At 42.0% G+C, this 24,663-nt stretch overlaps 1 protein-coding gene across 1 annotated transcript in view; it reads left to right on the forward strand.

Moving 5' to 3' along the window:
- The window catches only part of ESYT3 (extended synaptotagmin 3), a 167,389-nt gene extending 146,188 nt beyond the window's left edge, over window positions 1-21,201 (forward strand). The window contains exons 18-23 of the mRNA XM_033946727.1: window positions 713-1,101; window positions 5,010-5,108; window positions 8,454-8,585; window positions 13,173-13,278; window positions 15,998-16,047; window positions 20,721-21,201. Of these exons, the coding sequence (XP_033802618.1) occupies window positions 713-1,101; window positions 5,010-5,108; window positions 8,454-8,585; window positions 13,173-13,278; window positions 15,998-16,047; window positions 20,721-20,775 (831 nt within the window). The 3' untranslated portion in view covers window positions 20,776-21,201. The remainder of the gene's footprint in view (window positions 1-712; window positions 1,102-5,009; window positions 5,109-8,453; window positions 8,586-13,172; window positions 13,279-15,997; window positions 16,048-20,720) is intronic.
- Window positions 21,202-24,663: the final 3,462 nt, after the last annotated feature.

Genomic DNA, 24,663 nt, shown 5'->3' on the forward strand with positions numbered 1-24,663 from the left:
CAACTGGAAGGTAAATGGGCTAAATTAGTGCAGTGCATGACATTTTCATGAATATTTTATTGAAATTTTAAAGAAAGAATGCATCACAAAACAAACAAGAAATACAAGCAAAGTATGAAGAAAAGAACCATTTTCAGGAGTGTAATAACTACAGAGGTGTTAGACCATGCTTATTGTTGATTTATCAAAATATCCAAAATAAAGTGGTAGAATGCCACAATGAAAGAAGATAAGCAGGAATTCTTGTTTTTGTACTGTTTTGCATTGTTGGTGAAGATGTTCACAGTGGGTGATGATAGAAGCTGGGAAAAGAATTAGAGGATCTCAGAATGAAGAAATAGGATAATCTTTCTGCGTTCTAATGTTAAGGTAGTTTAATTTTTTAATGAAAAATTTAATCTGAAATTGGTTTATAGATTTTATTGTTCACTTTTTTTTTCTAAATCGCTCCTCAAGGCGAGGCTTATAATCAGGTAGTTGGTGGGTACCCAAGAAGGGTTACAATCTAAAATGTACCTGAGGTAATTAAATTTAAATGGCTAGCCTAGGGTGATGAGGAGAGTCGGGAGGAAAAGCAGGATTTGAACCCTGGCTCTTAGTCTACTGTTAAAACCATTAAAGTTACTCCTTCACAAAAGTAGATTAGATGCATTTGATCACATACCACAGCTGCCAGATGTGTCAAGCTGATTTCTCTATCTTTTGGTTCTAGATACTGTGCATTGAGGACCCTGATCCAGACAGTATCTATACTGGTGTTAATGCCTTGAAGCAAGGCCCTATACCTGTCAGGAAGATAGGAACTCAAAACAAATATCACTCCGCATCACCGAGGAACAAAGAAGCTCCCAAGACAATACTAAATAACAACAAGGAAACCAGCAGTCTTGAAAACAAGCCAATAAGAAAGGAGAGCGTTCCGGAGCCCATTAAACAGGTAGCAGAAAAAAACATAGAGCCAAAACAGCACACAACGCAAGGCTCCAGGACGTCAAGTATATCCATGACGCCAAATCTTCGGCACCTGAGGAAGTTTGCTCCCAGCCTGGCTTCACTCAATTCTGTTGCCTCATCATTCTTGGATGCTTCTGATCTAACGAAGTAAGAGTATAATACTCTATTCAGTGGTGTACCTGGTGGGGGGGGAACCTGGGGCGGAGTACTCCCTTCCTCTGGCCGGAGCCCCCCCCCCCAAGGCATGGGAAGATGCCTCAATCGGTCACGAGGTTGCAAGCTGCCTATGTATGGCCATTGGCTCTGCTAGTCTCCCACCCCAGAAAAGGAAGCTGATGTTGGAGGGGGGCAGCATACCCAAGTTCCCTGCACCCAGTGCGGACCACCCTTCCCACCCTGCTTTTGGTACACCACTGAATCTACTTTTTCTAATTTAAACAATTGTTGGGTGAGCATGTGGTTTCACAATGCACAGGAGATCATGTTCATTTTCATTTGAGCTGGCTTAGCATTGTATTTTGAGCGAGTGAATGTCTCTTTACTCTCTAGCTTGAGGTCTATCTGCCTATTACTGACCTCTGTGTTCCTATTAAAACCTGGAGATGTGCAGGCCAAAGATTTTTCATTTTGTTTAGTTTCCTGTGTTGGTTTATGGGACTTGTTATGTTTTGTACAGGAGTATTTTTTTCCTCCGCTGTGGAGACTATTGCTCAAACAGTCGCCCTGTTGCTCCCACAGAAAAATCAATATTCCAGGTGTTTTTCTTCTGTGGGGGTAAAACAATACAAAGGATATAAGAAATTTTTCAAATGAATGTACGTGCGGCTTCTACTTGCCTCAGAATATGCGGCTTCTGTGGTTTTCATGCCAGGGAAGTTAGTGAACAATCTAAAGAAAGTTGGGTACTGGAACAGGGGATGATTAATGATATTTGGTGCATAAATGGTTGGAAACTCATCTTGTGTTGAAGACAAGAAATTTCTTCCAGAATTCCACCCAAAGGAGCCTATCTTTAGAGGACGTAGATCTTTTAGTCATCATACTCTCCCTTACATGTTCTCAAAACATAGCTTAGATAACTTTTCAATGTCTATGAGGTATAAATTTATTTATGTAAAACGCTTATAACCTGCATATCCAGCATCTATTTGGGTAACAGCAATACATGCCTAATTAAAACAAAACTCAACAAATCACACTAAAATACAGCATACAACTTACATCGTCAGGAAGTTAACTGCTGAAGTTTAATGTAAACAAGTGCAAAGTGATGCACATAAGGCAAAAAAAAAAATCTCAGCTATTGATCCACAGTGCTGGGCTCTGTACTACCGTGTTTCCCAGAAAATAAGCCCTGGCATGCTTTTCAGGGTAGGTCTTGATATAAGCCCTAGTCCCCCGGCAGCAACGCTTTCCCCCCACGCTCCCTGACCCTGCTAACTCATCTCTCCCATCCAAACCCTGACCGCGAGACCGAAATACCTGGTAACAAATGGCAGCACAGGCTGCATCGCGGCTTTCTCACGCCCAGGCATTCCGTGTGCCGCGTTGCTGATGACATCAACAGTGATGCGGCAGAGGAACGCCCAGGCATGAGATGGCTGCTATGCAGCTGGTACTGCCGACGCTGCCGTTTGTTACCAGGTATTTCGGTCTCGCGGTCGGGGTTCAGATGGGAGGGAGAGATGAAAGGGTCAGCTGGGGGGGGGTGGGAGGGATAGAAGCGTCAAGGGTTCTGCTGCACAAGAGATTGGAGGGATAGAAGCTGCAAGGGTTCTGCTGCACAGGAGGGAGGGAGGGATAGAAAGATGCTGCACATGTTGGGGAGAGAAAGGAAATAGGAAGAATTGGGGTGGAGGAGAGGAAGGGAGAGATGATCATTGTACATGGAAAATAATAAGACCTAGTGCCTTTTTTGGGCCCAAAATTAATATAAGACAGTGTCTTGTATTCGGGGAAACACAGCAAGAGTAAGAAACAAAAACCCTACTCTTCAAAAATTACATAAAACCAATATAACACAACCAAATATGTCCCAAACTCCTCCTGCTATACTATGTACTTCTTAGCAAATTAGAAAATGTTCAAACTATTCCTTAAGTACTTCTTGTTATCTTAACAATATGTACTTCTTAATATCATAACAATCCTTTTTTTTTTTTTTTAATCTTTATTGATTTTAAAACTAAAAACAGTACCAAACAAATAAAGAACAGTAGGTATTACATACTATGCACTATTATCTGTACAGGCAACTTATATATAATTCAAGATTTTCAACTCATATATAAAATAATAATACATTTTAACATAATGTATGATTTAAATAATTCATAAAGTTACCTAAATGTCACCATCAGTATTTATTTATTTCCCCCCTTCCCCCTCCCCCCATGGATGTGTATAGAAAATGAATAAAAGAAATATTATCATACCTCCATAAATTTTGTTAACGGGCTCCAAACTTTATTAAATACATCACTAAATCCCCTACATTCCGCGTTTATTCTTTCATATTTGTGTGTAGTGCATACATTCACCCACCAAAAAGTGTAGCTTATTCTGTCATGATTTTTCCAATTACTCGTGATCAATTGCATGGCTATGCCCGTCATGATCATAAATAGTCGACTTTTATATTTATCTAGAGTGGGTTTCACATGTAAAGGCGGAATAGAAATCACTAATGTAATGTACTATTTATTGGGATTTATTAACTGCCTTTTCATAGAGATTCACCCAAAGTGGTTTGCAATACATTGAATAGTAACCAGGTACTCATAGTATTTTCCCTATCTGTCCCAGCAGGCTCACAATCTATCGATAGAGAGATAGATATAGATAGTTAGTTTTGGTAAGCATAATGGGCCAGTATAAGAACATTGAAAAGAAAACGGGAGCCAGTCAATTTGGAAAATAAAGGGGGAGGTATGATTGTAACACTTAGCTTTGAGTGGGAAACAGGCTGGTCAGTTTTGGAGTGTTTGAAAGCGCCTTAGTTGGGTCTGAGGGAGGCCAACAAACACCACGTTGCAATAGTCTACAGCAGTGTTCTTCAACCTTTTTACACCTATGGACCGGCAGAAATAAAATAATTATTTTGTGGACCGGCGGTTGAAGAACACTGGGCTAAGTCATGGGCCAGACCCCGCCCATCTCTTCCCAATCTCCACCCAAGACCCCGCCCCCATAATAGTACTAATTGTAACACTATTTTTTCCATTCATTTTTCATAGGATACACAACAATATAATCTTATTAACACATAATGGTTAACCACAAAATTAAACTACGCAAAGCACACTGACAGCAGATGTAAGTTCTCAAAATTGACATAATTCAATCACTAAATTGAAAAATAAAATCAATCCCCCTACCTTTGTTGTCTCCCTCCATGCTATGCCTTACCTTCTGGCCTGCTCCCACCCCTGGTATTATCTTCAGGCCGGCTCCCTCTTTCTCACTGATGCAGTGCACAAAGCTGTGGGCAGCGGCTCCTTGCGCGTCCTGTACCTCATCTGGAAGCCTTCCTTCTGACATTGCAACGTCAGAGAGAAGGCTTCCAGTTCAGGCGCAGGACGCGCATAGGAGCCACTGCCCGTGGCTTTGTGCACTGAATCAGTGAGGGGAGAAACTGGAAAAATAAGCAGAATGTCATTGGTATTTATATAAAATTTGATGTCACAGGATTGGATCAGTGTCGCAAATCTCAGCAATTAATGATTTCTCTTGGGATTCCAGCTTAGTTGAGGGTGGAGGAGAGTGATCACACATGACCATATTTGAACATTATGATCTAGCCCAGGGATCTCAAAGTCCCTCCTTGAGGGCCACAATCCAGTCGGGTTTTCAGGATTTCCCCAATGAATATGCATTGAAAGCAGTGCATGCACATAGATCTCATGCATATTCATTGGGGAAATCCTGAAACCTGACTGGATTGTGGCCTTCAAGGAGGGACTTTGAGATCCCTGGTCTAGTCTAATAGTGAAGTAAAGAAAAAAGCTTAGCACATAAGTACAGAATCCTGACTAAACTGTATTACTGTTTTGCAGCAGTGCAAATTTTAATGGCGTCTTAATGGGAGAAATTCAGCTCACAATCCGTTATGCCTCTCTGCGACAGTGTCTTATTGTTCTGGTGAATGGATGCAGGTAATGTATTTATCTTTCAAATTAATAAGAAGGCAACAGAAACACAATTTGCAGCTGAAATTTGCTGCTTGGTTTCAGCTGAAATGAAAGTCGAAACAGGATCAGCTTTGCTCCCTCCTGCACCCCTGTCCCCCCCTCCCTCCCCCCCCGCCATGCCTACCAGACCACTGGTGTCTAGTGGCTAGTTAGGGCAAGAACAATCCTCAGTTGCTCCTACCCATGCCAACTCTGCTGTCAAAATGTCAGCCTCGGAGGTTGCAGCAGCCATTTTGACAGTAGAGCTTTCATGGGCAGGAGCGACTGCCCTGACTAGCCACTAGATCACCAGAAGTATGACAGGCTCCAGGAAGGGGGGAGGGGAGGAGGGAGGAAGTTAGGGGCTGATCCAAAGATTCGGTTTCAGCCAAAAATGTGTCTGAAACTGAATCGAGGCCAAATAAAATTCCTGTTTTCTCTTAGAAGTAGGTATGTGTGTGTGTGTGTGGTTGGGGGGGGGGGGTGTCTGCTGATCTCTCTGCTCCATGCAATTACCCAGCAATAGGGACAACGAAACATATGAGAGAATCAAAGAAACCAAATGCTGTCCCTCACCCGCATCTCCCTTGTAGCTGATGGCTGTGTGGGACATAAAACTGGTAGGCCCACCACATTAGGGGTACCAGATTTTTCATCTGGTAAAAAGAGGACGCATGACCATGCCCCGGGACCCCCCTGTTCCACCTCGTTCTGCCCCCGGGTCTACCCTGTTCCACTCCCCACTCCACGTGATGACATTGTGCGCATGTGTGTGAAGTCACCGTGTCACATCAGTGCATGCACCGATCGCGCCAGACTCAGCCCCGATCTCCCTAGCTTTTCAAAACCAGGACAAAGTGCCGGTTTTTGAAAAGCCATCCGGACATGTCCTCTGAAAAGAGGATGTGTCTGGGGAAATCCGGACATCTGGTAACCCTACACCACATTCCACTAACTGTAAAGGAGATGGTAACCCTTCTACAACCAGTGAGGACATTTCTTACTTGATATCTACAAATTTTTTTTCACTGATTTCAAATATCTATCTTAAATGCCAGTTAAAATAGACATTCAGAAGTAAAATTGTCAGCAGCTTCCTACATTTTGTTTATTAAACCATTTTCTCTCACCAGCCACTTCCTGTGAAAACAGGAAATAGTTAGCAAGCATTTAAGTGCAATTTACCTGCATTGAAATTGACTTTTCCTCAAGTCAGCTAAAAATGTATATACAGTATAGGCTTTCATAATGTGCACTTTTAGACAGATTTGGGGGGGAGTTATTCTCTAGGAGTCTCTATTCTTAGAAGTCTATTCAGTAAAGGAAGCTAAGCACCTACTTTCCTTGATAGAATTCTAGTGTCACTGGGTATTTGTGTTTAACTAACGCTTGCCAAAATGCAAGCAACGAAATGCTGCAGGAACATATGTTTTCAGCAAAACAATGTGGAAACAATCCCTGGACTCCCAGAGATTAGGACGACGATATTTATTAATACAAATTTAAAATATAATGCACAATATAATAAAAAAAGCTTCAGTTAATAAAGTCACTTGCTGTGAATTGATATCCAGACCCTACACGGGCTGTGTTTCGGCAATATTTGCCTTGTTCAGGGGTCCTCAAATAAAGCAATAAAAACACAGCAGTTTCACAGAGAACATCCGTGAGAAGCTGTTGCGATATTTCTATCGCTTTGGCTGTGATTCAAAGAAACATATGTAACTTACAGCATTCTGTAACTTTCTTGTCTAAGTAGGACGATGTTCTGCCACCTAGTGGCATAGTGGAGGGGGGTGAGGGTGGGTGGGCAAACTGCCCCAAGCGCTATTCTCGCAGAGGGCGCTGGTGGCTCTCCTCTTCTCCGTCCCACTACACATCTCTTTAAATATTCGCCAGTCCGAGCAGCATTTCCCACTTGCTGCTCACGCCGGCCTCGGCTTCCTTCTGATGTCACTTCCTGCTCATGGGACGTCAGGAGGGAGCCGAGGCCAACGTGAGCCACAGGCAGAAGATGCTGATTGCCCTGGCAAATATTTCAGGAGGTACGCAGTGGGGGCAGGGTACACTCAAGCGGTGGGGAAGAGTAGGGGAGGGCGCACAGCGTGGTGATGCTGGACATCGCCGCTGCGCCACTGGCTCTACCCCATGCAAATATGCACTATGTAAATTAAGCAAGTATTTGCAGAATTGACTGAAGTGGCACGTTAGTATTTATACACACAGATTCACACATGTAAACATTTACATGCACAACATACATGTAAATATTAGCACCAGGGGGAGAGTATAATCAAACTAGTCCCTATTAACATTTTCTGAAGTACTTATGCTATTTTGCCCCTCACTGAGGTTTGCATTTTATGAATTGTACTCAATGCACTGTTTCCTTGTTGTAAACTGCTTTGGGCTGTGTGTTTGAATACTGGCAGATAAATGATCCTCGCTATGTAAATTCGAATAAAATAGCTTTCATGGGCTTCTAAAAGGATTGAAAGGAATGAACCGAAAGAGAATATCCAAAGCTTTGCCGGCTCTTATTAAATTTGTTTAATTACGTTTGGTAGCAGTTTGCTAGTGAGCAGCTGAACTACTGAGTGCATATCCTTTATTTCCAGAGATTTCCAGAGAAAGCCGAGCCGCTCAACAGCATACTGTCTGGTACTGGCCATGTAGACTACCTCACTCTTTCGACAACTAATTCTTAAGATTGCCACACTCACCTGTCCATTTACTTGCTATGACTAGGATCTTCTTTTCCTATCTTTCTCCTCCTCATTCCTCCCTCTCTTCCCTTTCCTTCTTCATGCCCCCTTCCTCCTCTTTCTCCCTCTTCTCCCTCGCTTCCCTTTCCTTTCTTCAAGTTGCCTAGAGCCTATTTACGTGTGTGCAACACACGAAGATTAGATTAAATTAGACTACGATACCCACAAAATGGCCATCTTTATTTCCCATTCACTCTGCAGCTTGGCTCTGAGCTGTCGCTAGTGATGACTTTGCATGGGGAGGGGAGGAGACACTTGTTTGGACTGAGCCTCAGTAAATGTATATAGGTGCTTCTTTTCTCATCCTGAATATACGTGGCAGAAGGCTCCTGACCTCCATGTTTTCTAATATGGAAGATGAAGAAGCCGACACTTTTGAAGTCGATTAAGATCACATATAAGAATGCTGACACGGTCTTGTTTCGCCCAACAGGGTTGCTTCAGGGCCGCTATTTGTACTCATAAACATAAAAAGTTAATTTAGAGTAAAAATCATGATACATAAGAACATCAGTTTAACTTAAAATCACCATTTGTTACCTTCTCCATGTTTTCTATCCTGCAGAAGCCTGATTCAGTGTTCAGGCCATGGAGCAGACCCTTATGTCCGTATCTACCTGCTTCCAGACAGAAGGTGGGCAAACAGGAAAAAAACCACGGTTAAGAAAAAAACATTAAATCCTCAGTATGATGAAAAGTAAGTAGTAAAGAGTTGCACACAACTCAGTTTGCATTGATCATGAACCCAACTTGCAAAAGAAAGGTAGATTTTACAGTTAAATAATCCTAAGGGATCAGTGGAAAAATAGCTTGTTCAGCTAATCATACCACATGTAACTTGATATAAACAAACTGACAAGCAGCTAATAAATGTGTTTACGAAGACCTCAAACACCCGAGACACTAGAACTGATTTTGTGTCTTTACTGGGGTGACGTATTCATCATTGGTCTTGTTTAATTTTTTTAATGCAGACTATGATACTGTATTGTATCTATAGGGTGTTGTACATAAAAATGAATAATTTAGAAGAGCACTTAGCTTGTGGCCCGAAGGGCAAAAGCTCTTCTTATCAGTCTTATTTTATACACTGTTATAAGTACCTTTACTGCACCTCTGCTGTTCCAATATGGAATCGGGAGCTCAAGAAGGCGTCACAGATTAAATAGAATGCCAACTACACCTATTTAAAATCTGACGCCATCTTGAGCTCACGTTCTTGATACAGGGTTGTCTGCAGGGGTGTTAAAGTTTTCAGATCCCCCCTATGTGACACTGAAGTCTTTTTTTCTTCATTTTTTTAAATGATGGTATTATCTGTCTAGCTGATGAGTATATGCAGTGCTGAGGTTATTTTTGGATTCTCAAATATGAACCATTTTTGTATTTTTCTAACCCCATATTCCAAATATAACCTGAAAAGAACTTTATCAGTGGAAACTGAAAGATGCCTTTTGTTCCTCGCTTTTACATGGGCTCCGCTGTATCTGCCCCTGCTTGGTTATCTGTACACATCCGTCCTCAGTACTTCTCTGGCTAGTGTTAACGTCAACTACCCCATTCAAAATATATACCAAGTCCTGCACTGTTTGCATCATCCCACGGTTTATCTAGAAAATGAGACTATTGCTTCCTAGATCTTCCTGCAGCTCTCTGATCATGTTCAATGATAGTGGCACAAGTTCCAGCCCCTACTCTTCACATTTACCAGATTTACAACCTAAATGCCTATATCCACTGCATGAACCCCCTTTGTTATACCTACATTTTTTAAATATTTATCCTTATGCAGATGGTCCTGACCTTCTTTAATGTTTACTGTTTTGCTCTAATTTTTTTTTTTTTTCCGCCGATTGTACCATTTTCTCTGGCACCTAGTTTCTCCGATTGTACCATTGTAACCTTTCGCTGATTGTCCAGCCCTTCTTCACTGTAAACCACCTCGAACTACTATGGCTTTGGCGGTATATAAGAAATAAATTATTATTATTATTATTACTAGTTTTTTAGCCTGTTACATTAACAGGTGCTAGAATAGATGTGTTGACTTAGGCATTTCTTTCTTTCTTTCTTTCTTTCTCCCTGCCCCCCTTTCTTTCTGTCTCTCCCCCCTGTCCAGCAGTACCCCTTCCCTGCTCCCCCTGTCCATCAGTAGCCCTTCTCCCTTCCAATATTCCCATTTCCCCTTTTACCTTTCCTATTTCCACCTTTTTCACCCCATCCAGAGTACCTGTTGCATTGTTGGTGTTCCAGTGTCTCCTCTTCCTTGGGTCTGGGCCGACTATTGTGGGCCAGGATTGCTAGGGGTGCCCTGTGGGACAGGCAGGGGCAAGGGTCAGCAGAGTTGGGGGAGTGTGGGGGGCTTCTGCCAGGTCGCGGGGAGCTGGCGTCTGCTCCCATTCCCACTTCCACAGCCTCCACCACCAACATGTCTGCCCAGGCGAAACGCAGCGTTTTATTTTTTGTGCAGCGCGCAGGCATCGCATCGCGCGGCGATGACGTCCAGGCCTCGCACTGCCACGTCTTTCTTGGGCCACGACGGAGAGGGCAGGGTGTGCTAGCGGCCGGCAGCCGCCGCTCTGCACCGCGTTTCGCCTCAAGCCGCTGCGGCCTCCTCCCGGCAGCCGCCGCTCCGCACTGCCTTGCCGCGGCTTTGGCCGGTAGGGCCGTATTGTGAGGTGGAGAGCAGGGAAGAGCGCGCATGCGCACTTGTCCATCCTGACAGAAAGGGATCAGGGAACACGCGAGGCAAGTGCTCATGCACGGCTAGCATTTTATATTTAAGATGCTAAATGGGAAATGGTCAGCGCTTCCTGAATCCCTGCCATGTCTTGATAATTGTTCCCAGTTCTTCTCATATAATAGCTTCCATTATGTTGCCCAGAATTTGATACTGGCTTCGCTGGTCTGTGATTAGCAGCTTCTAATTTAAATCCCCATTTGGATGTAACTAGAGTCGCAGAGAATCAACAAAATGCTCTTCTGTGCAAGCTTTCAAGAGCAAATAGGTTGCTTCATCTGACTTATTTGCAGTGATGTGAAAAAGTCCCTCCACCACAATGTCCTCTATTTTTGCCCATATGTTACACTGAGTTGTTTTTGATGTTTAAACAAAATGTAATACTAGACAAAGGGAACCTGAGTAACATATAACACTGGTTTTTAATTACTACTTCATTTATTTAAGGAAGAAAGTTATACAACTCCCATATCACTCATGTGACAAAGCAACTGCCCCTAATAAGGGGATGGGATTTAATATACTCACTTTCTGTGGTTAAAATAGGCAATAAATAGAAATAAAAGAAAATGATACCTTTATATTGGACTAATTAAATTTATTTTTTTGATTAGCTTCCAAAGGCAATACCTTCTTTTTCTGCTCAGAAATGAGTAGATAATGACCTATAGCAGAAAAATATATATAACTGTATATATATATATATACAGTATATACTCAAATATAAGCCGATCCAAATATAAGTCGAGACCACCTTTTTCTCCCCAAAAAGGAGGAAAAATGTTGACTCGAATATAAGTCAGGCAGCTTAATATTCAAGTGTCCTGACAGTCTCATGGGAACAGGTAGGTATAGGTAAAAAACAGAAAAAAGAGAGATGAATGGGTGATCCGAGGGTGACAACGCAGTATAATTTTACGGTTAGTCAAACCAATTTACATATACATAATTAGTTAGTTAGTTTTATATTCCATCCTCTCCAGAGAGCTCTGAATTGGTTGCAATTTAACATTCACAGTGTTACAATATAACATTAGATAGGGTTACGGTATACATTACATATGGTTATCATTTAGCAGTGAATGGGGTTACGACTTTACAATCAAGGGATGCAGTTTGAGAAATCTATCTAATAGCACAATCTAAACACCTAAGTTCCACAGGAATTGAATTAGCTTGGCATAGACATGACAGAGAATTTGGCTACCATGATGTCCCGTGTACAGGCATTGTTTAGACATGGATGGCCTATATCTACAAGTATCCGTTGATTTGGCCGCAGTCTATAGAGGATTCCTCATGAGCAGTTTTGGTGGAAGGGGGCATAGGCAGTTTGAGGAAGAGTAAATGGGGCTAGGCAAAGAGGTAGGTTTTTATAGTTTTCCTGAAGTTCAGGCGGCCCTGAAGGGATCTGACGTATGGAAGTAGATATACAGGTACTTATGCTATACCTGGGGCACGGAGTTAACTATCTCGCCCAGAGTCTCAAGTTGCTGTAGTGGGAATCAAACCCAGTTTGGTATTTTCATGAATTCCCACATCATAATTAGTCCCAAAAGGTGCAGATATCAAGAGAATGGAAGTGCCTAGAAATGAGAATGTAAATGTATGTACCCTTTACAGTTCAATAAAGCTGTTGAAGTTGGTTTTGGTTTTTTTTTTTTAATACACATTATACACAGGATCATCTGAACAAAATGCAAATGACAAAATTTTGCAAGAATTTACAGTATTACATTTGCCAGTGGTGTTATGTATTGGAATCAAGCCAACTATAAAATTAAAGTTTAGTAGAACAGTAAAGTAAGGATACTTTATAAAGAAAACATTTGTATTACCTTATGGCTTCCAGGTCTGTTCTGAGAATTTGTACGTATGAGAGGAAGAGGGAGTGGATGGATCTTGACAAAATAAGGTCTGCCATAGTGGGTTGGATCAAAGGTCCATTGACCCACAAAAGATGGGGGTGCGGGAAAGAGAACTCTGTTCCAACACTTTCCAGCAGTAGAAAACATGAATGCCACCTATCCTGACTTAGGGCATCGCTTACAAAGTCGTGGTAGAGAGTCCCGGCACAGCAAATGCAACGCAGCTCATTGGAACACGTTTCATTTGCCAGACAGGAATTGCTGCCACAGCTTTGTAAAAGGGGTCTTCGTTTCTTCTTTTTTCAGGTTAATAGCAGCTGGTGCTGTTTCTAGCATTCACTTCCAGCGTGTAGCTCAATGGCCCCACGCTCTGGCTGCTGACCTGAGAAAAAAGGAAAGTATGTCAAGAGTGGTGCCATTTTAAGTCAGGCTCAGCCCCTCTGATCACTCCTGTGCCCATCTCACCACTGCAGGTCCTTGCTGCAGCCTCGGAGTCGTGGCCTTTTTTGCATAGCACTTAAAAATGAATGGGCTACAGAAGAATTTTCTGCGCATTGCTGCATTCCAGCACAGAGAGAATATTGGGCAGGATATTTAATTGTCCGCAGCTGCATTTTCTCATTGTCTTAGTAAAAGCTCAGGGGAAGTTTGCTGTAACCTTTTGTTTTTGTTTTAGGTTTGAATTTTTTGTAACGATGGATGATGTTAAGAAAAGGTCGCTGGACGTTGCCGTGAAGAACCACAAGTCTTTTGCATCGCATGAAAGAAAAGAAATGGGAAAAGTAAGCGGGACCATTGTGCAATACATGAACAGAGCCTGCATCTGGCTTAATTTCTGCTGGCCTCTGGCAGCTTAGGGTAGAATCTGTTGCAGATTTGCCTAATATTCACAAAGGCTACTTTGTTGAGATTGGTAAATAATTTTATTTTTACAACTTTTAACAATGCCAGCTCAAAGGAATATGATGCCCTGAGCCAATTTTTGCAGTGCTGATGGCACCCCCCCCCCACCCGCAGCTCCCTCCCAGCTAGCATCCCTTCCCCATCCCATTTGCTCATTTGCATACCTAAAATAGAAGTCCATAGGCAATTATTGAGATGGTTTGGGGAAATCCACTGCTCATTCCTAGGATAAGCAGCATAAAATCTGTTTTATTACTTTGGGATCTAGCTAGGTACTTGGGACCTGGGTTGGCCACTGTTGGAAGCAGGATGCTGGTCTTAATGGACCTTTGGTCTGTCCCAGTGTAGCAGTTCTTATGTGAGCCAAGTATAGGACAATCAAGCCATTGTGAATCACTGATGAGTTTGGCTCTTAAGCATTGGTGGAATGAGGCATTATGACATCACAATCTCAGCTCTGGGATGCTGCTACTCTTTGGGTTTCTACCAAGTACTTGGAACCTGGGTTGGCCACTGTTGGAAACAGGATACTGGGCTTGATGGACCTTCGTTCTTTCCCAATTCTTATGATTTTATGTAACTTCAGGGGCGTAACTAGAAGCTGACTTTTGGGGTAGACTGAGGGTGGATGGAGGGGCCAATAATTTTATTTCAGTCCCACCTGCCCCCACATTGTTGCCAACCCTCAACCCCAACCCGATTATGCCTTTGCTGGTAGGGATGCTCAAGCCCTGCCAGCCAAAGAATTCCCCCCTGTCAGAGCCCAGCCTGTGTGGCCTGAACAGCAGAAGTCATCAGGCTGCTCTGGCCCCTGGCTCCCAGCACCTCCGGACATGCTCAACTCATTCCAGGGGTGACAGAGACAGGAGTGATCCTCACTCACTCCTACCTAAGCACTGCTGCCTACAAACTGGCACCACTGACCCCCCCCCCCTAGCAATAGCCTTGTGGTTCTACTGATGGGGAAAAAAACCTTATGGCAGCTTGAACCTCCAGTGTAGTACTGCAAGACTACTGCTAGGAGTCAGTAGTGCTATTATGAAGAAGGCAGCTGCTGGGACAGAAGTGAGTGGTTTGGAAGGCTTTAGGCATTGGGCCCACTAGACCACAGGCAGATTATTGTGTGTTGAGGGGGGGGGTGTGGCAGTTCCAAAGCGAACTCTGCATTCATTCAGACTAGAGCTCTGTATGAGAGACAGCGCGTCATGTGGAGACATATAGAGGGTAGTCTCTGCATCCTTGCCTGGCTGTTGTGCCTGCCTTGATTTGGATTAGTGTAAAGGTAGAGCGAGGCTGGGGAGTTGGGCGCTAGTGTCCTGAGCTAGTGCCTCACCTTTTCTATAGATTAAGCCAGCCCTTTTGTTCCTAATTTGATTCATTTTGCCATTTTGTTTTCCTCCTCTTTCTTTTCACTCCTTTTCTTCTTTGTACTTCCCCCCCCCCCCCATGTGCCTCTCTTTTCATCTTTCTTCCACTTTATGATGCCATGGCTTCCACCAGGCTTTGGGAGAAAGAGGCAGGGCATTAGAGGTGGGAAAGTGGTAAAACAGAACTGGCTGTGATGAATGGAACTGGCACTGGTGGACCAGTCAGTAGATTGGGGCTTAGGCTTCCAATTAAAATAAGGATTTGCTGATAATGAAAGATAAATAAATCTCAACCCATTAGCAAAAAGAAGTTCTACCTATCTACTGACAGGTCCACCAGTGCCAGTTCCATTCATCACAGCCAGTTCTGTTTTACCACCTTCCCACCTCTAATGCAGATAACTGTGGGAAATCATCCCCATGTCATTCTTTAAGGAGAGAGGAAAGAATCAGCCAGTGACCCTCAAGTCTGGCATTGAAGAATGTTGGTGTAGAAGGACTGAGATTGAGATAGACACCAAAGAATGACACAGGATGGTTAGAACATAAAACCATAAGCATTGCCATACTGGGACAGGCCAAAGGTCCATCAAGCCCAGTATCCTGTTTCCAACAGTGGCCAACCCAGGTTCCAAGTATCTGGCAGAAACCCAAAAAGTAGCAAAATTCCAGAGCCAAGATTGTGATGTCATAATGCCTTCATTATCCTATACTTGGCTCACCTAAGAATGAGAGTATGAATAGGTTCAGCCACTGACCCTCAAGCCTTGCATTGAAGAATGCTGGTGTAGAAGGACTGAGGTTGAGATAGACACTAAAGAATGACACGGGATGGTTCCCACAGTGATCCGTGGGGATGGGAACGGTGATGAATTCTGTTACTGTGTCATTCTCTAACCAGTATGCACTTGCAGGACCTGCCCCTTCTACACAGATTTCCTTTGTAACCATGCTTATGTAGCAGGAAGAGCCTGCCTTCCCTAATTAAGATTGTGGGGTGTCCAGGGGAAGGACCAGAAATCAGAAAAGTTCTTATGAAAATAGTAAGTGCATGCAAGATTTCCATTGAGCTGCTCAGGATTTTAACCAGTTGCTTAGGCTGGTTCTGAATCCAGGCACCAATTCAAGCTGTGTTGAGCGGTTGCAGAGTGTGACTGCCTCCAGTCCTGACGGCATCAGCTGCATTTGCTTTCTAGCTTTGTAATAACAATGTTTTGGTTTGGTTTTTAAGGTATTGGTTGACTTGTCCAAAGAAGATTTGAGCAAAGGTTTTACTCAATGGTAAGCTGCTTCGCTTCTCCTCCATAACAGTTTTATCATTACAATGACTGATTACGTTGCAGTTCGTTGCAACCCAGAAATGAAAGACAAAAGTTACTGGATATATGATCTTGAAGTTGTCTATTTAATGTTAAAATGTAAACTAAAACTTAGCTTTATATACCGGGTCATCAACCAGAGGAAGCTCGACTCGGTTAACAATAATTAAAAAAGGAATACTAAAGGAAAAACAAAAGGAAATTACGAAGGATTAATTTTCAAAGTGTTTAGCAAATAAAAAAGTTTTTCAAGATTTGCGGAAGAATTGAAAAGGACTAGGGCTTCTCAAAATTAAAGGGAGTCCATTCCATAGTTGAGACAATTTAAAAGCCAAAGAATTGCTGAAGTTCTTGACTCCTTTAATCCCTTTTCTGGAAGGGAGGGAGAATTTGAATTGTTGAATACCTCTTGCATAGGACAATGTCTCCATAGCAGAGGAACAAGAGGAGTAATACCATGTAAAATTTTGAAAGTGATGCACGCACATTTAAATTGAATCTTGAAATAAACCGGGAGCCAGTGATGGCTCAAAAGCAAAGGAGTTACATGGTCAAATTTGCTTTTTCCGAAGATCAGACGCCCTTCAGCGCTATAGAAGTGTTAAATAGTAGTAGTAAGGTGTGGTTAGTATTTAGGAACACAGCTTGATATAGAGCTGAGAAAAGTTGCAGCCAGGCTATTGTGTTGCATTGCTACCGTAGTTCCCTTTCTACTTACAATTCTTAGAGTTGGTATCAATCATGATCTCTTTTTGGTCTAGAAATTTCTTTCCTTGGAACAGGTTTCATTTCTTGTTAAATATCTCATCCGATATGAATAATTATTATTATTATTAACATAATACGATGGCCTCCTGACCACTCAAGCAGCAAAACTAGATAACCAAATCTCCAATCTACTGATAACAACCCCAGCCTACAAGAGTTTCAGAAAAGAAATAAGAAATCCCTGAAAAAGTCTTAACACCACGAACACCTTCTCTTCCCATCTTCTTCCTGACTCACCGATACTATCTGATCTACTCTTTATCTTTACTAGAAATGACCAATGATCTTTTGTAACTCACCTTTATAACTCTTTTTTCATTTTACCTCTTACATCAAGTGTATAAATAATTGACATATTGAAATTGTATATATCTCTTGAATTTCTTATCATTTTAACATTAATACATAAGATTTATCCCTTCCTTCCCACCCCTCCCATAATATATGCAATCAAATAATCATATAAGTATTCTTATCTAATGAACTAAATATTTAATCAAATTCAGAACCCCCCCCCTTCATCTGCATTTGTACTTATAATGGAAAAATGGTATTTATTCATTACAATACTTTGTCAATGGCCCCCAAACCTTTATAACTCTTTTGTAATCCGCCTTGAACCGCAACGTAATGGCGGAATAGAAATCTCCAATATAATGTAATAATACTAATGACTGTTTCCAACAATTATCATAGTAATAGCAGATCAGCAACCTGATATCCAGTGGCTACCTTACAAGTTTACAAATAGTATGCAATTATGATGTTTTTGTAAGTACTAGATAAACTAAAATGTCTTTTTTCTTCTTTATAAATCGAGTTACTGTAGATATTTGCTAAATGGGAATATGATGTGAGCCCCAGAAAGCCGTACCAGATTTTGACATTAAAAGTATTTAAAGTTCTGCTGTCTAAATGTTGAGAACTCACTACAATAGAACATGAAATTCAAGGAAAAACCTACCTGTTCAGTGCCTAAAGAATTAGAACAATCACCTTCAAAATGTAGGAAAAAGACATTAGAATATAAATGTTTTGCTGTAAATGCACTGAAAGGATAGATTCTTCAAACTACGGGGAAGTACAAGCACAAGAGGGCACTCGGAGAAACTGGAAGGGGACAAGTTTAGAACCAATGCCAGGAGGTTCTTCTTCACACAGAGGGTTGTGGACACATGGAATGTGCTCCCGGAGGAAGTGGTCGGGCAGAGTACGCTACGGGGATTCAAAGAGGGATTGGATGGATTCCTGAAGGATAGGGGGATTGAGGGATACAGATAGGGGTAGATATGAGAATGGTAAGAGTATAGATAGAAACAAGGGAGCTATAGGGCTAAATCAAGATAACCTGACAGGTCGTGGACCTGATGGGCCACCGCGGGTGCGGACTACTGGGCACGATGGACCTCTGGTCTGACCCAGCGGAGGCAAATTCTTATGTTCTTAACCACGGGCTTCTAGATATGCAAAGGTAGTTTGTGGTCAAGGAGCTTGAAGGCAGCCAGCTTAGTGAGAGTGCGATGCCCTGCTATACCAAGTTCTCTGTCTGATCCCTGAATCATCTTGATAATAGCAAGGCAACCAACTCTGTCCCTCTTAAGAACATAAGAATAGCCTTACTGGGTCAGACCAATGGTCTATCAAGCCCAGTAGCCCGTCTCACAGTGGCCAATCCAGGTCCCTGGCCAAAACCCAAAGAGTAGCAACATTCCATACAGATTCTCAAAGAATAGCAAGATTCCGGAATCCCAGAGAGTAACAAGATTCTAGAACCCCAAAGAGTAGCAACATTCCATGCTACCGATCCAGGGCAAGCAGTGGCTTCCCCCATGTCTTTCTCAATAACAGACTATGGGTTTTTCCTCCAGGAACTTGTCCAAACCCTTTCTTAAAACCAGCTACACTATCCACTCTTACCACAACCTCTGGCAATGCATTCCAGAGCTTAACTATTCTCTGAGTGAAAAAAATTTCCTCCTATTGGTTTTAAAAGTATTTCCCTGTATCTTCATCAAGTGTCCCCTAGTTCTTGTAATTTTTGATGCAGTGAAAAATCAATCCACTTGTACCTGTTCTACTCTACTCAGGATTTTGTAGACTTCAGTCATATCTTCCCTTAGCCATTTCTTTTCCAAGCTGAAGAGCCCTAACCGTTTTAGTCTTTCCTTATATGAGAGGAGTTCCATCCCCTTTACCATCTTGGTTGTTCTTCTTTGAACCTTATCTAGCGCCGCTATATCTTTCTTGAGATAAGGAGACCAGAATTGAATGCAATGCTCCAGGTGACGTTGCACCATGGAGCGATACAGGGGCATTATAACATTCTTAGTCTTGTTAACTATCCCTTTTTTAATAATTCCTAGCATCCTGTTTGCATACTAACACCCTTCTGCCCCTAGCTCCAGAATCTCCCTCTTTCTACCCTTCCCCCTCTTGCACAGCATTTCTTCCACCCCCCCCATGTCCAGCATCTCTCTCACTCCTTTCCTTCCTGCACAGGGAATGGGAAAAAAGAATGGATTCAGAGTGCATCTCTCCCACCCCCTCTATTTCTCCCTCATTCCTCACCACCAACCCAATATTTCTTCTATTGCCTCTCCAGCCACATGCCATCTCTCTCCCTCCCTTCCCACCGTGTCCAACATTCTCCCTCTTGTATCCCTTTCCATCCCTAAGCAGGATTTCTCACCCTTCCCTCTCCACCAGCACGTCCATTTCTCCCTTTTTCATATCTACCTCCTTCCTCTCTACCACCAGGCCCAACAATTCTCCCTCTTCTTCCACTGTACAGGATCTTTCTCTCTCTTTCCTCCTTCCCACCCCATAGCAAATTTTCCCTTTTAATTCCTTTCCTCATGTATACCATCTCCCTCCATCAATGTGTTGCAACAGTTCTCCCCCCCTCCCCCATGCAGTATTTCTCACTCCCTCCGTGGCCAAAAATCCTCCCTCTCTCTAACCAGCATCTATCTTCAAAGGAAGTTCCCTACATGCTACTGGTGGCTGACCTGGAAGTCTTCCCTCTGATGTGAACACAAATTTGTCAGGAGGAAGGCTTCCAGGTCAGCCGCACACGGCCTTTTGAAGATAGATGCCAGTAAAGGGAATAAGAGTAAGTGCAGCTGTGAAGAGGAACCTGTGGTACTTGGATGTCTTAAAGGACCCTGGGCAAGTATACTTCAGGGAAACCCCACAGGAGCTACTTCCATCCCTGTGGGATTACCATGACGCGCTGTTTTAGAACAGAAAGCAAACTCTGATCTAAACATGGGGGGTGGGGGGGGTTCAATATTCAGTGATGCACAAGGGAAACAAGAACCTGAACTATAGCTACGTGATGCTGGGTTCTGTGTTAGGAGTCACTTCCCAAGGAAAAGGATCTAGGTGTCATTGTTGAGGATATGTTGAAACCCTCAGCTCAATGAGGTTTTTTTTGGGTTGTTGTTTTTTTACCAGCTATGTCGATATTCAGCTCTGACTGGTTAAGTTAATGGTCAAAGATAGGATTGCTATTTAGGTAGTCCGATTTGCCCACTAAAGTTAGTTGGTCAGTACTGAATATTGCTGGTTATCGAATGATATAACCGGTTAACTTTTAGCTGCTATCATTGAATATACAAATGGAGATAACTAGTTCTCATGTTGAATATTCGTGCTTGGTCAGCGGCTGTTTCTGGTTCATTAAATAGCTTTGAATATCAGGGGGATTATACCTGTCCAAGGTAGCCAGATTCCGTTTTGGCCACAGCTGAAAGCCCTGGTTTCAGTCACTTTGTAATGAGGATTGTAAGAAGAATGGCTAGCTATGGGAGGTGGGGGTGGGAAATTGCTAAATAAAGCTTTAGCTATATCTACTTTTCTTTGCAGGTTTGAACTCACCTTCAATGGCCAGCCAAGAAGTTTATCTCCTTCCCACCGATGACCTAGTTCAGAATTGCCGCTGTTTTTAAGCACATAGAGTTTAAAGTATTTTAAACCATAGATTTTGTACATATGTAAATGTGTATGTTTGTAATTATACAGCAATCTTTTATCAAAGATCTAAATAGTTTTATATATTTTATATGTATTTAGCTGACCTGGTCTTGGTGAAAATGGTAAAAGGTTGATTTAAAAGAAAGCTGTACCCTCTGTACTGTACCATATGTAGAAAATCCATGTGAAGCTTTTATTTTCAGTGTAGCAGTCCTTATAGGACCCCTGTCACCCATTATATCGCAGTCCTATTAGGCACTCTATAATATCAATCAATCAAAGATTTTTCAAACTATTATTTAAATTTATATCATGCCTTATGAAGCAGCTTATAATACTTTTAAAAGGCACAAGGGGAATCTCAGAATGCCACTTGTCTGCTTGTTGGTTCCTGCAGTACAATGTGGCAGCGCTCGTCACTGGCTCACCCAAATGTGCCCTCTATTCTATTCTAATCTCTTTTTTTTCTTTTTTATATTCTTCACAGTTTCTAATTCTAATTTTTCATATTGTTTCTGTGCTCTTTAATAAACAAATAAATATGCTAATATCTTTAAAGTCATTTCCAAAATCTCAAGTCATTGAATTTTTATCTCTTCCATATGTTTTCTCATTCATTTCAATAATTTAACTGTGAAGAATTTTCAAAAGGCGTATATAATAGGACATAAATGCAATTTTGGTTATCAAAAGAAGCTCCTAGTTTTTGGCATTGGAGGAATCAATTTCATCGTCTATTGTCATTTGAGACTTGGGAAGTTAGGCATTCGGCTAGGAAAATTCATATGTTTATAGAAATTTGGGATCCGTATATTCAGAATCTTTCAACTAAGGCAAGAAGTTTAATTCTTAATGATTTACATTGAAGCTATGATTATTTATCTAAAATTCCAGTTCTTTATTTTTATTATTCTTTGTTTTTGTCAACTTTCATTGGGTTTGGGGGGGGTGGGGGGGTTAGTATGATTCTTTCAATAAAAAAGTTAAAAACTAAATTTTAGGGGAGGATAGGGGGGAGAGGTCAATAGGAAAAGGGAAAGGGGGAAGAATTAGGGGGAGGGTATTGAGAGATGTAATGGGTATTTTGGAAATATATTTTGAAGAAATGAAATATATTTGATGGAAATTAATATGATGAATTTTAATTTAATGACTTTTATTGTATTATAATATTGTATATTTACTGATTTCTTCAATAAAAATGTTATAAATTATAACTGAAGAATATAAAAAAGAAAAAAAGAGAATAGAATAAAGGGCACATTTGGGTAAGCCAGTGACGAGTGCTGACACATTGTACTGCAGGAACCAACAAGCAGACAAGTGGCATTCTGAGATTCCCCTTGTGTCTTTTAAAAGGATTATAAGCTGCTTCATAAAGCATGATATAAATTTAAATAATAGTTTGAAAAACCCATTATATCAGACAGGCAGGTTAAGTGCACCAATTTAAACCTATGATGTGATGAACCATATATGGCTGCTCTAGGAGCGGAGGGGAATTTATTAAAACATTCTTTGTATATTTTTTTTGGTCTAAGTGTGGTTATTACTACACTTTTGAATAACTACTGGTTACATAATACCAACATCTAAAAGCACACTGGCTTCCAGTGAAAGGCTGAATCGTATTCAAATTCTATTGCCCCAATTTACCTGAACAATAGACTCGCACTGAAAGAAGCAGAAAATGCCTCAGAGAAACATGATTCCCTTTTCTTACCCTTCAACCAACCCCCCCCCCCCCCCAAAAGGCTGAAAAAGTTAGAAGGCCTACTGTCATTCCAAGCAGAAAAACTAGATAATGATGTCGCCTGAATCTTAGGTACCAGATTGGATTATAGAATATTCTGGAAAGAAATTTTTAAAACCCCATTATTTAGGAAATATGTTCTGCAATGCTAATCCAATGTCTGTCTAATAAGCTTTTGGACAGAAAAAGAGGGGTCTTCCTTTGCCCAGCACAGTGAGAAGCAAAACAAAAGAGAGGCACAACACAAGGGATTTTATTGAAAGTTCCTATGGGAAGTTCTAACTAGGATCCTGTTTTTGGCAGAACACTGCCTTCCTCAGGGGACCTACTAAACCAGGGGTCTCCAAAGTCCCTCCTTGAGGGCCGAATCCAGTCAGGTTTTCAGGATTTCCCCAATGAATACGCATGAGATCTATGTGCATGCACTGCTTCAATGCATATTCATTGGGGAAATCCTGAAAACCTGACTGGATTTGGCCCTCGAGGACTAAACTGTACTAAACTGATAACAAGATATTACAGTGGTATCTCTATTTCAGGTAGTCTTGAAAAAGACCTTTAGCAACATACTGACATCCAAACTAAGGAACTCTCAGTGAGAACCAAAAGCTTTGAAATGTAATTCCATGGAAATGTCCAGATTCCTCTTATTGTAATCTGTCTAGAACTGAAAGGTTAAGGTGGAATAGAAGTTAACAAATGTACACTGTGCCTCAACAGGATGAGGGCTCCTGGGCTCCTCCATCACCCCATTTCATATATTGATATAAGCAGTTATTGCAGGAGTTGTCTAGACCAGAGCTGGGCAACTCCGGTCCTCGAGGGCCGGAATCCAGTCAGGTTTTCAGGATTTCCTCAATGAATATGCATTGAAAGTAGTGCATGCAAATAGATCTCATGCATATTCATTGGGGAAAACCTGACTGGATTCTGGCCCTCAAGGACCGGAGTTGCCCACTCCTGGTCTAGACTCCAGTACTGAACAATAACAAAATGTCCCTTTATTGACATATGCGGTTTCCTCCTTGATAAGCTCAAATCATTTTTTTGCATAATACCAGACCAAAGTACTCCCCCCCCCCCAGAATCCCGTATCAAATATAAGTGTTTATTTAACAACAACTCTGGGGGGGGTCAATAGGCAATTTATTCTGCTCTTGACCACTCGTATAGTTTGAGGAGGCGTTTATGGTTAATCTGTTCTGGAAGTCAGATCACAAAATACACTTCTCCCTCAGTATTCGCAGGGTATAGGGGCAGAGCTGGACCGCGAAGTATGAAAAACCATGAATAACTTCTCATCTGGCTCTGACCCACCCCCGCCTCCCTCCTGGCCTTACCTGGTGGTCTAGTGGGCTTTCGGGACAGGAGTGAACTTCCTATGCTCCTACCCTGTGCAGATTGCCAATAGGAAATGACTGCCATGAGTTCCTGTAGTCTCTTGAGACTACGATGGGAGCTCACGGGGCAGGAGCATAGGAAGTTCACTCCTGCCCCGAAAGCCTGCTAGACCACCAGGTAAGGTCGGGATGCTGGGGGGAAGATGGGAGGGAGGTGGGAAGGCCCTAAACTATGCTTTATTTTTTTCTTCCCCCCCCCCAAAAAAAAAAATTGTGGATAATCAAAACCGCGAATAAGGAGGGGGAAGCGTAGCAGGTTCTGTGAAGTTACTGAGAAGGTGGGCTCAGGGTCTTTCAGTTATGCTGCTTCCTTGTCCCCAAAAAGCAAAGTAATAATTATCAGCATCAAGCATACTCTTCCCCTAATCAAGAAATACAACTATATATTAGCTTTATTGCTTCTACTTCTTTAGTTAAAACATTCTAATGGAAGACCCTGATCTAAGGGGCAGCTATGAAATAAGGGAAAATGTCTTTTCCCCTTCCTGTGTTTCACTACTGCCAAGAGCTGTAAACAGTCCAGCTATACAAGAAAGAGAAATAAAAAGATGAAGGGCCCCTTTTACAAAGCAGCAGCATCACTACTGCGGCTTTGTAAAAGGGGTTCTAAGGCAAAAAGAGTTGGGCACTACCAGAGCTCCTAAGCTTCATCTTGCTTAACTTTGAAAAGACAACCCTGCTT

This window comes from Geotrypetes seraphini, chromosome 5 (assembly GCF_902459505.1).
Source record: "Geotrypetes seraphini chromosome 5, aGeoSer1.1, whole genome shotgun sequence".
In the NCBI taxonomy this organism is placed as follows: domain Eukaryota; kingdom Metazoa; phylum Chordata; class Amphibia; order Gymnophiona; family Dermophiidae; genus Geotrypetes; species Geotrypetes seraphini.